The 14,490-nt window shown below is 47.1% G+C and overlaps 1 protein-coding gene across 5 annotated transcripts in view; it reads left to right on the top strand.

Moving 5' to 3' along the window:
* RORC (RAR related orphan receptor C) overlaps positions 1–5,915 on the top strand; it is a 93,680-nt gene extending 87,765 nt beyond the window's left edge. For all 5 annotated transcript variants that reach the window (XM_053278620.1, XM_053278618.1, XM_053278621.1 and 2 more), the window contains 3 exons: positions 1,191–1,301; positions 2,796–2,905; positions 4,709–5,915. In XM_053278620.1, the coding sequence (XP_053134595.1) occupies positions 1,191–1,301; positions 2,796–2,905; positions 4,709–4,873 (386 nt within the window). In that variant the 3' untranslated portion in view covers positions 4,874–5,915. The remainder of the gene's footprint in view (positions 1–1,190; positions 1,302–2,795; positions 2,906–4,708) is intronic.
* The last annotated feature ends 8,575 nt before the right edge of the window (positions 5,916–14,490 follow it).

Raw genomic sequence — 14,490 nt, 5'->3', positions numbered from 1 at the left:
AGGAGGACAGGGCCTTCTCGGTGGCTGCCCCAGGGCTTTTTAATACACTCTCTGTAAAAAAAAAATAGCATCTCCATTTCTGATTGCTTTTAAAAAGACCCTCAAGACACACCTGTTTTCTCAGGCGTTTAACTGAAATTTTAAAACTAATTGTTTTTATTCCGTGAAATGGTTCTAACTGTGTTTATTCTGTGAAATTGTTTTGTTTTTACTCTTGTTTTATATTTGCTGTGTTGTAAAAACTTGTGTACATCCTCTACATATCAGACGGTATATAAATATGATAAATAAATACATACATACATACTCTGCCATGGGATGTGATGATGGCCACCAGCTTGGATGGCTTTAAAAGGTGCAGGGATAAATTCATGGAGGACAGGTCTTATCAATGGCTATTAGTCTGATGGCTGTGGGCCATCTCCAGCCTCAGAGGCACGATGCCTCTCAATACCAGTTGCAGGAGAGCAACAGCAGGAGAGAAGGCATGCCCTCACCTCTTGCCTGTGAGTTTCCCACAGGCATCTGTTGGGCCATTGTGGGAAACAGGATGCTGGACTAGAAAAGCAGAACCTCAACCTCTGGGATGGGGCAGATTTCCTAAGCATCTTCTAGTAGGGATGTGCACGAACCGGTTCGGCAGTCCTAGTAGGGATGTGCACAAACCGGTTCGGAGGTCTGGCGGTTCAGCTGAACCGGCGGTGGGGGGAGCAGTTATCTTTAAGGTTCGGGAAGGATACTCTTATTTCCCGCCCCCGCCGGGCGCATTTCCCCTGCCGGCGCTGTGCTTAAAATCTGTCCTGTGTGGCAGAAGCATACCTCCTTGCTGCCCCGATGCGTGTCGGACCAGAAGTTGGACAGGCCTGGCGCACACCAGGGTGGCAAGGGAGTACACTGCTGCCCACCAGGACCGATTTTAAGCACAGTCCCAACAGGGGAAATGCAGTGGGGTGGGGGAGAGCACCCTCCCCGAACCGTTAAGGTACCCCCCCCACACCGCCGCCGGTTCGGCACCTGGCTGAACCGTGCACATCCCCCTATCCCCTAGCCATGATGCGAATGTCTTTTCTCCCTCCTCCCATCAAAAGAGAATGTATCGGAGTCCGATGCTGGCGATCAGGGCTTTTCTGGGTTGCTGCTGTTCACCTTGGAGTAGTGGCGTTTGTTTATGTATGTGTGGTTTCTCCCAGGATGCAACGAGCTGATCAACTCCATCTTTGACTTCGCTCACAGTCTGTGTTCGCTGCACTTCTCCGAGAACGAAATCGCCCTCTTCACGGCACTGGTGCTTATCAACTCAAGTAAGGGACCTCGCTGGACCCCATCTAGCCACACGTTAAAACCTGACCTGAGACACAAGTTCTCGGAAGTTTGGGCTCGAGGTTTGGGAGCAGGTGGGAGGGACCTAGCCCTGCCATGAAGAAGGCTGAAGTGAGCTTTTTCGGGCGGCAGATGGTGGGCTGGGTCTCAGGGGAGCGTGGCCCGTGGATGGCCAGCAGAGGAAAGAATGGAATGGCACCACGCTGCTCTTTTCTTAATGGGGGAGGGAAGGGCGGGCCCCATTTAGTGTTCTTTTTTAAAGGTAAAGTGTGCTGTCGAGTCAATTTCAACTCCTGGCAACCACAGAGCCCTGTGGTTTTTCTTTGGTAGAATACAGGAGGGGTTGACCATTGCCTCCTCCCGCGCAGTATGAGATGATGCTTTTCAGCATCTTCCTATATCGCTGCTGCCCAATGTAGGAGTTTCCCATAGTCTGGGGAACATACTAGCGGCGATTCGAACCGGCAACCTCTGGCTTGCTAGGCAAGTCATTTCCCTGCTGCACCATTAGGCAGCAATAATATGTCATAGGACAGCACTAGGCAAAAGTACCTTTTCAACCCTCTGGTGTCAGTTTTTATCATGGCAGGAGTGTGCCTCTTGATGCCCATTTTATTTTAGTTTATTTCCCCCCAGAATCCCTACCATGTCATAGCATCGTTCTAGGGCTTCTGGGTAAAAAATGGCAGCCACCGAGAGGCATGCTGCCGCCACCACAGAGCAAGCATGGTTGGCAGAGAGAATTTTTTTCTCCCTGTCTCATAACACTAGAACCAGGGCTCATCCCATGAAAGTGATGGCCAAGAAATTTAGGACGAACAAGAGGAAGCAGTTTTTCACACAAAGCATAATCAGCCTATGGAATTCTCTGCCACAAGATGTGGTGACGGCCAACAGCCGAGATGGCTTTAAGAGGGGTTTAGATACATTCATGGAGGATGGGTCTGTCAGTGGCTACTAGTCTGGTGGCTACAAGCCACTCAAGCTGTAGAGCCCTGATGCGTCTCAATACCAGTTGCAAGGGAGCAACAGCAGGAGAGGGGGCATGATCTCATCTCTTGCCTGTGGGCTTCTCAGAGGCATCTGGTGGGCCACTGTGCGAAACAGGATGCTGGACCAGATGGGCCTCCTTGGGCCTGATCCAGCAGGGCTGTTCTTGTGTTCTTAAGCAGTGGCAAACAATCACAAAGCAGGGAAGGTGGTTTCCTCCCTCAGACCTGCCCCCAGTACACACAAATTGGAGCCAGAGTTCTTATGGGAGATTTTTCACTTCAGCCCTCTCTGGAATGAGAATACCACTGCACGTAGGTGTCCCTTTCAAGGCTGGAAGGGGGATTTGTCTGCTCACTTGGAGGCCGTCGCTACTGGCCCCAGGGGAGTATCTAGGCTGCCAGGCTGTACGTTCCCTGGGCCAACTGATTGCGGCAAAACCCGCGCGGTCGGCAACGCTTTCACCTCCTCGTTCTCCCTTGCAGATCGTCCCTGGTTGCAGGAGAGGAGCAAGGTGGAGCGGCTGCAGAACAACCTGGAACTGGCCTTCAAGCACATGTTGCGGAAAAACCACCGGGAAGGCATCTTGGCTAAGGTGGGTGTCCAGTGGGGACGTCCTTGATTTGAACGAGGGTGATCTGGTTCCCTGCCTGGGACTGTGTGCACTCACTCTGGCATCAGAGCCCTCCAGAGGTGTGGAGGAGAAATGCACCTGTGCTCCATCAAGCTCTGTGGTGCTTAGCCTGTATGGAGCACTACCTCCTCCTTGTTGTGGCTTAGGGTTGCAAGACACACATTCCAGGCCTAGATCTTGGGACAGCCCCCCCAAAACTCCCCTTTCCTGACTAGGGATAAGCAGGTTTCCCCTGGCTTCACTGCTTTGGTGGTTTGGTTTGCTCTGCCCGGAGTTGCACTCTTCCGGAGTACCTGTTTAACTAAGCGGGTTCCTGAAATTAACTCTGCGCGCGGCTTTAAGCGCCTTTAGTTCATTTCCAGAGGGGCAGCCGTGTTAGCCTGTGGTGGCAGGAATAACAGAGAGTCTTGTGGTCCCTTAAAAGCTAACACATGCAGTGTAGCATGAACTCTCTGATCTGATCAGAAAGCAACTGAAGAAGAACTGCAGTCCACGAAAGCTTATGCAGCGAGAAACTGGCCAGTCTGTACGGAGCCACAAAACTCTTGGTTATTTCCCCCCCGTTGTGGTCTTTCTTTTGCCTGCTTCTCCATTGCCTGATGTATTCATGTGCCTGGATCAAGCACTGCAAAAAAGCCATCGGGATGTGACCGGACAGAAGATGCTTTTTGCTTGGTGTTTTATTGATGCGCATGTGTGCTGCAGTGCATCAGTACAACACCAAGCAGAAATAATCTTGACACAATGATCTGTACGATGGAATCAAGACTACATTTGGGCAGCATTTCTTTGACTGTGTGTGTGTGTGTGTGTGTGTGTGTGTGTGTGTAAGTAACGTAGGAGTAAGACCTGAATGAATTGAGGGAACCGGAACCTGCGTCAAAATGCATGTGCCGAGACAGCGCTCAGGGGCGGGGATTTAGAAATGGAACATTGGCGGATTGCGTATGCATCGGCTCCTCTTCCAAAATCAGACCCTGTAATTAGGGACTGTCAAATCCAGCAAAGAATTTGGTTGGAGAGAACGTTGGAAGCCTCTCTTGTTGTTCTGAAACCTGCTCACACCTTTAAAAGGATACTAGGCTAGAAAAGGTGCAGAGAAGGGCAACCAAAACTCTCATGGGGTAGGAGCAACTGCCGCATGAGGAAAGACTACAACGTCTGGGCCTTTTTCATTTAGAAGGAAGGCGAGTTGTGGAGGCGGGGATGGGACATGATAGAGGTGGATGACATTATGCAAGTGTGGATCAAGTGGATAGAGAGAAGGTTTTTCTCCCTCTTTCTCATAATCTTTCAAGCCGGGGTCATCCGTCGAAGTTAAATGCTGGGAGATCCGGGACAGACAAAAGGAAGTGCTTCTTTATACAATGTGTAGTTCAACTGTGGAATTCACTGCTACTGGATGTGATACTGGCCACCAGTCTAGACGGCTTTAGAAAGGGATTAGACAAATGCATAGAGGTTAGCAGTGGCTACTAGCCTGAATAGCTGTACATCAAGCTCAGAGGGGGCATGTCCCAGAACACCAGGGGCTCGGGAAAACCTATGGGAGGAGGTGGTTGCCCCCTTTCCCCCATGTGCGGGCTTCCCTGACTTACCTGGTTGGCTACTGTGAAGCAGGTTGCTGGACTAGATGGGCCTTTGACCTGATCCAATGGGCCTTATGAATATGAGCTATTTTCTGTGTGCAAAGCAGCACTGGAGAAGGGAAGTCAAGCAAGAGCAGCTCCATAGACACCTTTCCATTCTCTTCCTTCCCAACAGCTGCCCCCCAAAGGGAAGCTTCGGAGCCTCTGCTACCAGCACATGGAGAAGCTGCGCTCTTTCCGCCAGATGTACCCCATCATCGTCCATGCCGTCTTCCCACCGCTGTACAAAGAGCTCTTCAGCTCAGACTGCGACCCACCCCAGGGAGCAGCAGGGGAGTAACACGCCCACAAGCCGGGCGAGGACAGCATCCAGCGGTCTCCTCCCATCTCTCCTCCTCTCTCTGCCTTTCTCCGGCTTGCAGCATTACCGACACCGGAGCGGCTAGGGTGGGAGATCACAGAGGCCAAAATTAAGATCCTGCTTCCGAGCGGGACGCCTGGGTTTGTTTTACTCCCCACTTCTGACACCGGTTTTGGTACGCAGCCTCGAGCGAGTCTTTTCCCTCCCCGAAGAGAAGCGGGGCAGGCCCATGCCACGCCACCCCACGTTTGTCGCAACTGCCAGGCGAGGGGCACGTAATGCTTGTGAAGCACTTCCAAAGACACTGGGTGCTGTTGAAGTGCAAAGTATTAAGTTAGGGGAGAGTCTTCATGTCTACGGTGCTCTCAGGAGGAGGAGGCTGTTCTCTTTTTGGGGGGTTTGTTTTTTCGCTGTGACGTGGTCTCATTAGAGGGGCAAAATCCGGCTCGCTGCCTGCACGGTAACACCGCAGCCAATATGGCCGACCCGGGTAGCCCAGAAATACCTCATTTTGCTGGCTGACAGCATGAGACTCAACCAAGCTATCCTGTTGTTTTTGTTTTTCTTGAAACCAAGTTTTTAAGAAATAATATATTATATATACATATATATATATATATAGATATATATATTTTGTGGACAAATGTGGTTCTATATTATAGATCTCTATTTTTCAGTGTCTGACCGCTTCTGTATTTGAAAACGAGGGAGTCGTGTGCTCTCTCGTTCTGTCTCCAATGCAAACTGACCTCCTAGACTAGATTTTTAACTACCAGCAACTTGCCAAAAAAAACCAACCCCACAAACCTGCTGCTTTTGCGTTAAAATAAACAAAAATAAAAACACCAAGAAGTCATTTTCAACACACACACATCCCCAAACCCCAATACCGTATGAATAGAAGAGCATAGAACTTTAAGAATTAATTTTTTGTGAACAGATTTGCTATGATCCGTTTTAAATAACTCCTCTCATTGATAAAAAGTAAGGTAATGATGATTAAACCATAAAATGACATTCAGCTACTATTTTGCATCTGAATTTAGTACCATAGAGGTCCTAGAGGAAAATGGTATTTCTTCTGTTCCAAACTTTTTAATATATTTTTTTAGTCTGATTTACAGTGTTATAGTAAACATGAAGCATCAAGGTTATTTTTGAAAAGAGAGAAGCTCTAACCTTGGCTTATATTTTGAGAAAAATGGTTGTTAACACCACTACTTTTGCACAATGGAGGCAAAACTTCTAAAAAAAAAAAATGTAAAGGGGGAAGACGTTGAATGTAATTCAGTGTTCTTTAGAATCTATATGTTCCGTCCCAAAGAGACTGAGTTTCAAAGGCTGTGTTCACCCTTCTGCTTTATGGCAAAGTAGCTTCAAAGGGAGGGTCTTTTCCCCATCATGCTTTGCATGCACCTTGAGCCTCATGGATACGGAGCTTATCCAAAGGCCTGGCCTACAGACCTGTGGCGCTTTCTCTATTGATGGCGCTCATTGTATGCACAGAGCTGCCTACTCCCCTGAAATGAACAGGGAAAGGCTTGTGGGACGGCAGAGTTCAGTCGGCATTACGACGGCGCCTCTGTGCTCACAAGAGATCGCTAGATTGGAGCGACTGGGTATTGCACCAGGACCTCATGCATATCCAAGCCATTTTCCATGTTTCCTGAAGGGGCCCTGAAATCTGAATGTTTGACATTTCTTCTTTTTGGTGGATTCTAGTTATGAAGAGCAGCTTAGCTTCTTGAAGCTCTTTTGCACTGTTTTGGATTTATGAGGAGTTCAGTTTGCTCAGCCTTGTTAAGACTGCTTGGGGGGGGTGGCGGTGGGGTCCCCGTATTTCGGCACACTGCAGCTTTATGGAATGGAGCGCATGCCCCTTGCTTAGACCTTGTGGGATGGGGCCGTGGCTCTGTGGCAGAGCATCTGCTTTGAACGCAGAAGGTCCCAGGTTTGATTCCTGGCAGCATCTCCAGGTAGGCTTGGGAAAGACTGAAACGTTAGAGAGCCGCTGCCAGGTCAGTGGAGACAATCCCAAGCTAGATGGACCAATGGTCCAACTTGGTATAAGGCAGCTTCCTGTGACCGGCCCTTGTGGCGCTAGGCGCCTTCACTCTACTGAACATGTGGAACATGTTGCCATAGTAGCACAGGGCACCCAATTTCTAGGTTGTCCATTGAGGGCCATCCCCTCTGCTCTGGCTTTCATCTTGGCACTGTCGGCCATTTTGCTAAGGAACGGAGAAGCATGGTTTCAGTTGCTAGGCAACAGTAGGCCGCACGGGTCTGGGGATGGGAGGAGAAGTGGGAAGAGATGTGGTACCCTGACAAAGAAGGAAAGAGAAGTCAGGTGGACTTGGCTGGAGGGCACGAGTCTAGCTTCTTTCCCTCACCCGCTCTCAGCTGAGGCCAGGCTCCTGGTCTCAGCCCTGTGTTTCCCTCTCAAAGGAATCCCTCATGGAAGATCAATCAGGTGCAGCAAAAGCAGCATTCATCTCTGGTTCATACAGGCCTTCGGCCTACCATATGTCTTGGTCCCTTTCAGAGAAATGTTAGGGCCTTTTCACACATGACGTGGGTTAGTTACCAAGTTGTAGGTTCAGCCTGGAGTTCTCAGCAAGCCTGACTCTCGGATGCATATATATATATATATATATATATATATATATATATATATATATATATATATATATATGAGAGAATGTGTGCAGGCTTGCCAATTTTTCCCCAACATTTTTCACGATATAAAGCCATTGCTATTTCCAGAATTGCTTTTAATGGTTGCTTGGAGATGAATGCCGATTCCTGGATACTCCAGGTCAGTCCTGGAGGGCTGGGAACTGTAGTGAAGTGGGCTGACGCTTCCATCCAGACAGCAGGTTCAGTGTTTCACTGCACATCCTCTCAGAAATATACAGTGAACAAGAGGTACCCATTTGCAAGGGGAATGCAACTGTCCCCGATATGGACTGTGCCATCCCACTGATTCTGCTAAATCCTTTGGTGTTTGGTTACCAACAATCATTCTTTGGCTTTAGGGGCTTTTGGCTGGGCTGTGTCGGCAGGCGGACCACCACCAAAAGGCCTCCATCTTGAAGCACCCTTAAACTTGCAATCGCAATATGAGATAGTCAGCATTGGCAAGGGCTACAAGCCATACGCCTCTCCCAGCGCCAAAGTCTCATCTCGCATTGTGCACTTGGCTCTCGAACCTGCGGCCCTTTGACCAGAGAAAAGCCATGGCCTGCTGAGCCGAATGCGGTCCGCCAGCCACACAGGGCAGCTAAGGTTGCAAAATACGGTTTCAGAAACGCACAACTTCTGAGTGGGAAGGGGTACAGGATAGAGCCAGGACAAAAATGTTGTGGATCAAAGCCTGTGAGAATTTCATGGAGTAGGCAACACTGATCAAAACAGTTGATGGGTTATGGGCGGAGCCAGGCAGAATATCGAAATATCTGGGTTTTGCCACAACTGGCCCTCTGAGGGCTTGATTAAGCCACTTGGCTTTGCTACCTGCCAGAAACTGTAAAGATCGGGGTTCTTGCACCTGGTGGGTGGCTGGACACAGCTGGAGGGCTGCATTTGACTTGATGGGCCACTAGATGCGCGAGCCGATATTACACTGTCTGTTTTCTTACCTTCTCCATTATATTCTTCATCTTTTTAAGGAAAAAACAACAGCCCTGACATTATTTTGTTGTTGTTTTTTAAAAAAAAATCTGAAATATTTAAATAGGATTTTTTGTCCTGTAAATATCTGTTTTAATTTTAAAAACAAAACAAATCTAGAGCAATCATTCTTTTAAAGTGTACAACAGAAATGTTTTAGGTTACTTTTTAATTTAATTAAATGCTGATGCATATGAATACAGCTGGTTGGTGATTTTTTTGGTCTCTCTCTTGGTTCGTCAGGGTTCAGGTTTACATACAGACCAGTGGCCTTGCAAACATCCAAATGGTAAGGTGGGGTATGAATTGGTTCATTAATTGCCTCTGTTTACTGGGTAAAATTTCTATTTTCTAATCCCCATCCCTGTAACCTGGGAATTTTGCCACTAGTCTGAAGCAGAGAAGGAGAAGTGGTATGATTTCATTTTCTTAAATAGGTCTCCTATTTGCGCACCAGCGGAGAGGCCCTCTGTACTTAAGTCTTTGTGTTTTGCAGGTGCTTTGATCTTTTAGGCTGAGAGATTCTCCATGTGCTCAGGTAAACTGCCCATGGTGCCAGATTGAAGGTATGCTTTCCAAGGCACGCAATTTTTGGAAACCAGCATTTTTTTGAAACCAGCAATAAAATTTTTATTGGCAACTCTGCACATGGTCAGGAACATTTGCCAGGGCTGCCTCTCTTGTGTCCACTAGATCAGTGTTTCTCAACCTTTTTGGAGTCAAGGACCGCTAAATTCTTTGTGCAGAGTTTCAAGGACCGCTACATTCTTCATGCACAGTTTCCCGGACCAGCAGAACTTGCATCTCTGGGCAGTTTACAATTAAAATAATATAAGCATTAAAATCATTAAATTTGGAATCTTTTACAAATATGGCATATTAGGGGTTTTGTTGGTGGACTTAAACTCCCATAACCCCCAACTACAATGGCATTTGGCCATTATGGTGGGGGATTATGGGAGATGAAGTCCACCAACATCTGGAGACCCAAGTCTGAGAACCCCTGAATCTAAAAGCCTGGGTGAACAAATATGTCTCCAGTATGTCTTCAATATGTGCGGGGTGGGGGTGCTTGTGATTACTCAATGGACAAGGGATGTTGGGCCATTAGAAAAATTCAGAAGCTACATGGGGCCAATGAAAACAACACACAAGCAAGCTTTTGAATTCCCCAAATCTCTTCATCAGGCTGGATGTCAAGCAAAGCAAAAAGGAGGTGAGGAGAGGAGAGCTGGGCAAGTTGTCAGCAGAGCCCAAAGTCTACAGTTTAACCCTGTCTTGATGGAGGTGGAGATGTGTAATTGCAGGGCTGGCTCCAGACCACGTTAGTCAGGACCACCCACTGAAATTAATTTAGTCATCTCTCATTTGTGTCAATGCTGCTTCGTCATGATCACCTGGCTTGATCTGGATCCTGCTCTTAGATGTGCACTTTGTGAAGCAGACCTAATGAAATCCATGCAGCTCCTCCAAAACTCCTTAAAAACAGTTATGTGGCAGGTGCTGGGAATGGGTGGTGGTTTGTAGTTTTTTAATGGTGAAAGAAAACGTGAAGAAGAGCAGTGGGGACCTGATGTTAAAGGGAAGGGGGCAATTCTGAGATAGTGTGGGGCATGGTATTGGTGGATGCCTCATCTTCCTCGCTGGGAGGACGAGGCACTGTCCAGAATGGGCGAGGCAATGGTGCGCTGTGAAGGTTGCCTAGGACACGAACTGCGCTGGGCATCAAATCCTTAGGACAGGGGTGTAGCAAGGCTAGAGTGGGCCCAGAGACTAGATTTTAAAATGGAGACCCCTCTCAAAGTCCAGGGCCTCCGCACACCCCAGGCCCCACCTTTCAATGAAGAGAATCATCACCACTTTTAAAGAGGTGTCTCTTTGCTCAGTTAGCAGGGGGCTGGTGTGTGCTCCAGGTTTAATGTTTCGAAGGTACAATGGTTCAAAGGTACAAAGGTTCAATGGTACAAAGGTACAATGGTTCAAAGGTACAAAGGATCGAAGGTACAAAAGTACAAAGGTACAAAAGTACAAAGGTTCAATGGTTCAAAGGTACAAAGGTTCGAAGGTAGGAAGGTACAAAGGATCAAAGGTACAATGGTTCAAAGGTGAGAAGGTACAAAGGAATAAAAGGTACAAAGGTGCAAAGGAACAACGGATCGAGGGCTGAGGGTACAAAGGTGCAAAGGATCGAAAGTACAAATGTAGAAAGGTACAAATGTACAAAGGTTCGAAGGTACAAATGTAGAAAGGTACAAAGGATTGAAGGTACAAAGGTTCAATGGTACAAAGGTACAAAGGATCGAAGGTACAAAGGCACAAAGGTACAATGGTTCGAACGTACAAAGGTTCAATGGTTAGAAGGTACAAATCTACAAAGGTACAAAGGATTGAAGGTGCAAAGGTACAAAGGATCGAAGGTGCAAAGGTACAAATGTACAAAGGATCCAAGGTACAAATGTAGAATGGTACAAATGTACAAAGGTTCTAAGGTACAAACATTCAAAGGTACAAAGGATCGAAGGTACAAATGTAGAAAAGTACAAAGGATTGAAGGTACAAAGGTACAATGGTTAAAAGGTATGAAGGTACAATGGTTCAAAGGTACAAAGGTTCAATTCATCAATGGTTTGAAGGTTCAAAGGTACAAAGGATTGAAGGTAGGAAGGTACAAAGGTACAAAGGTAAAAAAGTACAAATGTACAAAGGATTGAAGGTACAAAGGTACAAAGAATCGAAGGTACAAATGTACAAAGGTTCAAAGCTACAAATGTACAAAGGTACAATGCTTCGAAGGGACAAAGGTACAAAGGGTCGAAGGTAGGCAGTTACAAAGTTACAAAGGTAAAAAAGTACAAAGGTACAAAGGATTGAAGGTACAAAGGTACAATGGTTCAATGGTTTGAAGGTATAAAAGGTACAAAGGTACAAATGTACAAAGGTTTAATGGTACAAAGGTACAATGGTTCAATGGTTTGAACATACAAAGGTACAAAGGATCGAAGGTACAAAAGTACAAAGGTACAAAGGATCGAAGTTACAAAAGTACAAAGGTTCAATGGTTAGAAGGTACAAAGCTACAAAGGATCGAAGGTACAAAGGTACAAAGGTACAATGGTTAAAAGGTACAAAGGTATGAAGGTACAATGGTTCAAAGGTACAAAGGAACAAAGGTTCAATTCTTCAATGGTTCGAAGGTTCAAAGGTACAAAGGTGCAAAGGTAAAAAAGTACAAATGTACAAAGGATCGAAGGTACAAATGTACAAAGGTACAATGGTTCGAAGGGACAAAGGTACAAAGGGTCGAAGGTTCAAAGGTACAAAGGTACAATGGTTCAAAGGTACAAAGGTAGGAAGGTACAAAGTTACAAAGGTAAAAAAGTACAAAGGTACAAAGGATTGAAGGTACAAAGGTACAATGGTTCAATGGTTCGAAGGTATAAAAGGTACAAAGGTACAAACAAAGGATCGAAGGTACAAAGGTACAAAAGTACAATGGTACAATGGTTCGAAGGGACAAAGGTATAAAGGTTCGAAGGTAGGAAGGTACAAAGGTCCAAAGGATCGAAGGTACAACGGTACAAAGGATCGAAGGTACAACGGTACAAAGGTACAAAGCATCGAAGGTCCAAAGGTAAAAGGATCGAAGGTACAAAGGTAAAAGGTACAGTGGTTCAATGGCTCAAAGGTACAAAGGTTCAAAGGTACAAAGTTTCAATGGTTCGAAGATACAAAGGTACAAAGGATCGAAGATACAAAGGATTGAAGGTACAAAGGTACAAAGGTACAATGGTTCAATGGTTTGAAGGTACAAAGGTACAAAGGTTCAATGGTTAAAAGGTACAAAGGTAGAAAGGTACAAAGGATCAAAGGTACGAAGGTACAAGATACAATGGTTCAATGGTTCAAAGGTACAAAGGTTCGAAGGTAGGAAGGCACAAAAGTACAAAGGTACAATGGTTAGAAGGTACAGAGGTACAAAGTATCAAAGGTACAAAAGTACAAAGGTACAAAGGATCGAAGGTACAATGGTACAAAGGTACAAAGGCACAAAGGTACAAATGTACAAAGGTTCAATGGTACAAAGGTACAATGGTTCAATGGTTAGAAGGTACAAAGCTACAAAGGATCGAAGGTACAAAGGATCGAAGGTGCAAAGGTACAAAGGTTCAATGGTTCAAAGGTACAAAGGTTCAATGGTTCAATGCAGGGGTGTAGCAAGGTTGCAGTGGACCCAGAGACCAGATTTTTAAATGGGGCCCCTTCTTAAAGTCCAGGGCCTAATAATAGTTACGCCCCTGCCTTAGGATCACTTCATTCCAGTGCCATTCATCCAGTTACCCTTTTGCATGAATGCACAAAATGGCGTCTTGCCTCTCCCCCGCCCCACGCTGCCTCCCTCAGCCCTCCTTGGTACCCGTGCTTGCTCCCCCTCCCCCAAGGAAGGTCCACCTGCACTCCCTTTCTGCACCTCCATGATACTCCTCTTCCTCTTCTGTGCCATGTGCAAAACTGAGGAAGTGAGTGCCTTGATTGCAGTTGTTGGGGGGGGGAGGGTTGACTCCCAGCCAGGGACCGGCACTCAACCCTTTGCGGACCGGTAGCGGTCCAGGGAACGGTGGTTGAGGAACTGTGCACTAGATCATAGTGTACAATGGCAAAGAAGGCAACCAAACTGATCACGGGCTTGGAGCATCTTCCTTAAGAGGAGCGTGGCGGGTGGCCTGGTTTAAGAAAAGGTTGGGGACAGTCGAGATCGGAGTGAGAAGAGAAGGAGTGCCCATTCCAGGCCAGAAGGCTGCCTCTTTAAAGCTTCCACTTTCCAAGCCGCTAAGCAGAGCCCACGAAGGGGGAGCCTACACTTAGAAGTTGCGAAGAGCCCATTCTACCTCTGCGGGAGCAACTTGTTCCAGGGAGCTCTCCATGGTGCTGCCACCCACTTTGCCAATGCCTCGCCGCACTGGCTTCCCAGACCTCGCAAGCTCTTGTCAAAGGGACAGGATAATTAGTCATGATAGAGAAATGGAACCTCCATGTTTAGAGGCAGTAGACATCTGCCTCCTTGCATCCGGGGCCCAAACCATGAAGGAGGAAGATTGCCTTTTGTACATGGGAGTGTGGGCTTCCTGGTAGTGTCTGGCTCGGAGACAGGGTTCCAGCCTTGGAAACAGGGCGCTGGGCTAGCAGGATCTTTGGTCTGATCCAACAGAGCGGCTCTTGTATCATTGTCCCTGACAAACATGTGCTTGGCCCAGAATCTATGCCAGCTTCGTATGGGCTGCAGAGCAAGACCCAAGTTTCCCCATCAGTCTAGTGAAGCAATGAGCTGAAATCTTCACACAGCAGAGGCTGTAGAGATGGAAAGCACCAGAATCCACTGTGATGTATCTGGTCCACCACGCATTCCACGCAGACATTACTTGGCGCTAGATACGCTGATGGCTGCTAGCTTAGAGAACTTTAAAATTGACACGTTCAGGTTAAAAGATGGATCTATTGACCCCAAAGAGAACCAATCTTGTGGTAGCAAGCTTGAATTGCCCCCTTTGCTAAGCAGGGTTCACCTTGGTTTGCATTTGGATGGGTGACTGCACACAAGCACTGTCTGCTGTAAGGTGTTTCCCCTTAGGGGATGGGGCTACAGCTCAGTGGTGGAAACATCAGCTTGCGTGCAGAAGGTCCCAGGTTTAATCCCCGGCAGCATCTCCAGGTAGGGCTGGGAAAGACTCCTCCTACCCGAAACCTTGGAGAAGCTGCTGCCAGTCAGTGTAGACAGTACTGAGCTAGATGGACCAAGGGTCTGAATGAGTATAAAACAGGTTCCTAAGCACCATACTGAGCCAGATGGACCCGTGAAAGCTATTTCTGAGCTTCCCAGAGGAATTTGACTGGCCATTGTTGGGAACAGGATGCTGGACTAGACAGAC

The sequence above is a fragment of the Hemicordylus capensis genome, chromosome 14 (assembly GCF_027244095.1).
Source record: "Hemicordylus capensis ecotype Gifberg chromosome 14, rHemCap1.1.pri, whole genome shotgun sequence".
In the NCBI taxonomy this organism is placed as follows: domain Eukaryota; kingdom Metazoa; phylum Chordata; class Lepidosauria; order Squamata; family Cordylidae; genus Hemicordylus; species Hemicordylus capensis.
Note: the sequence above shows the minus strand (reverse complement) of the source record. Positions and strands in the feature narration are given on the sequence as shown.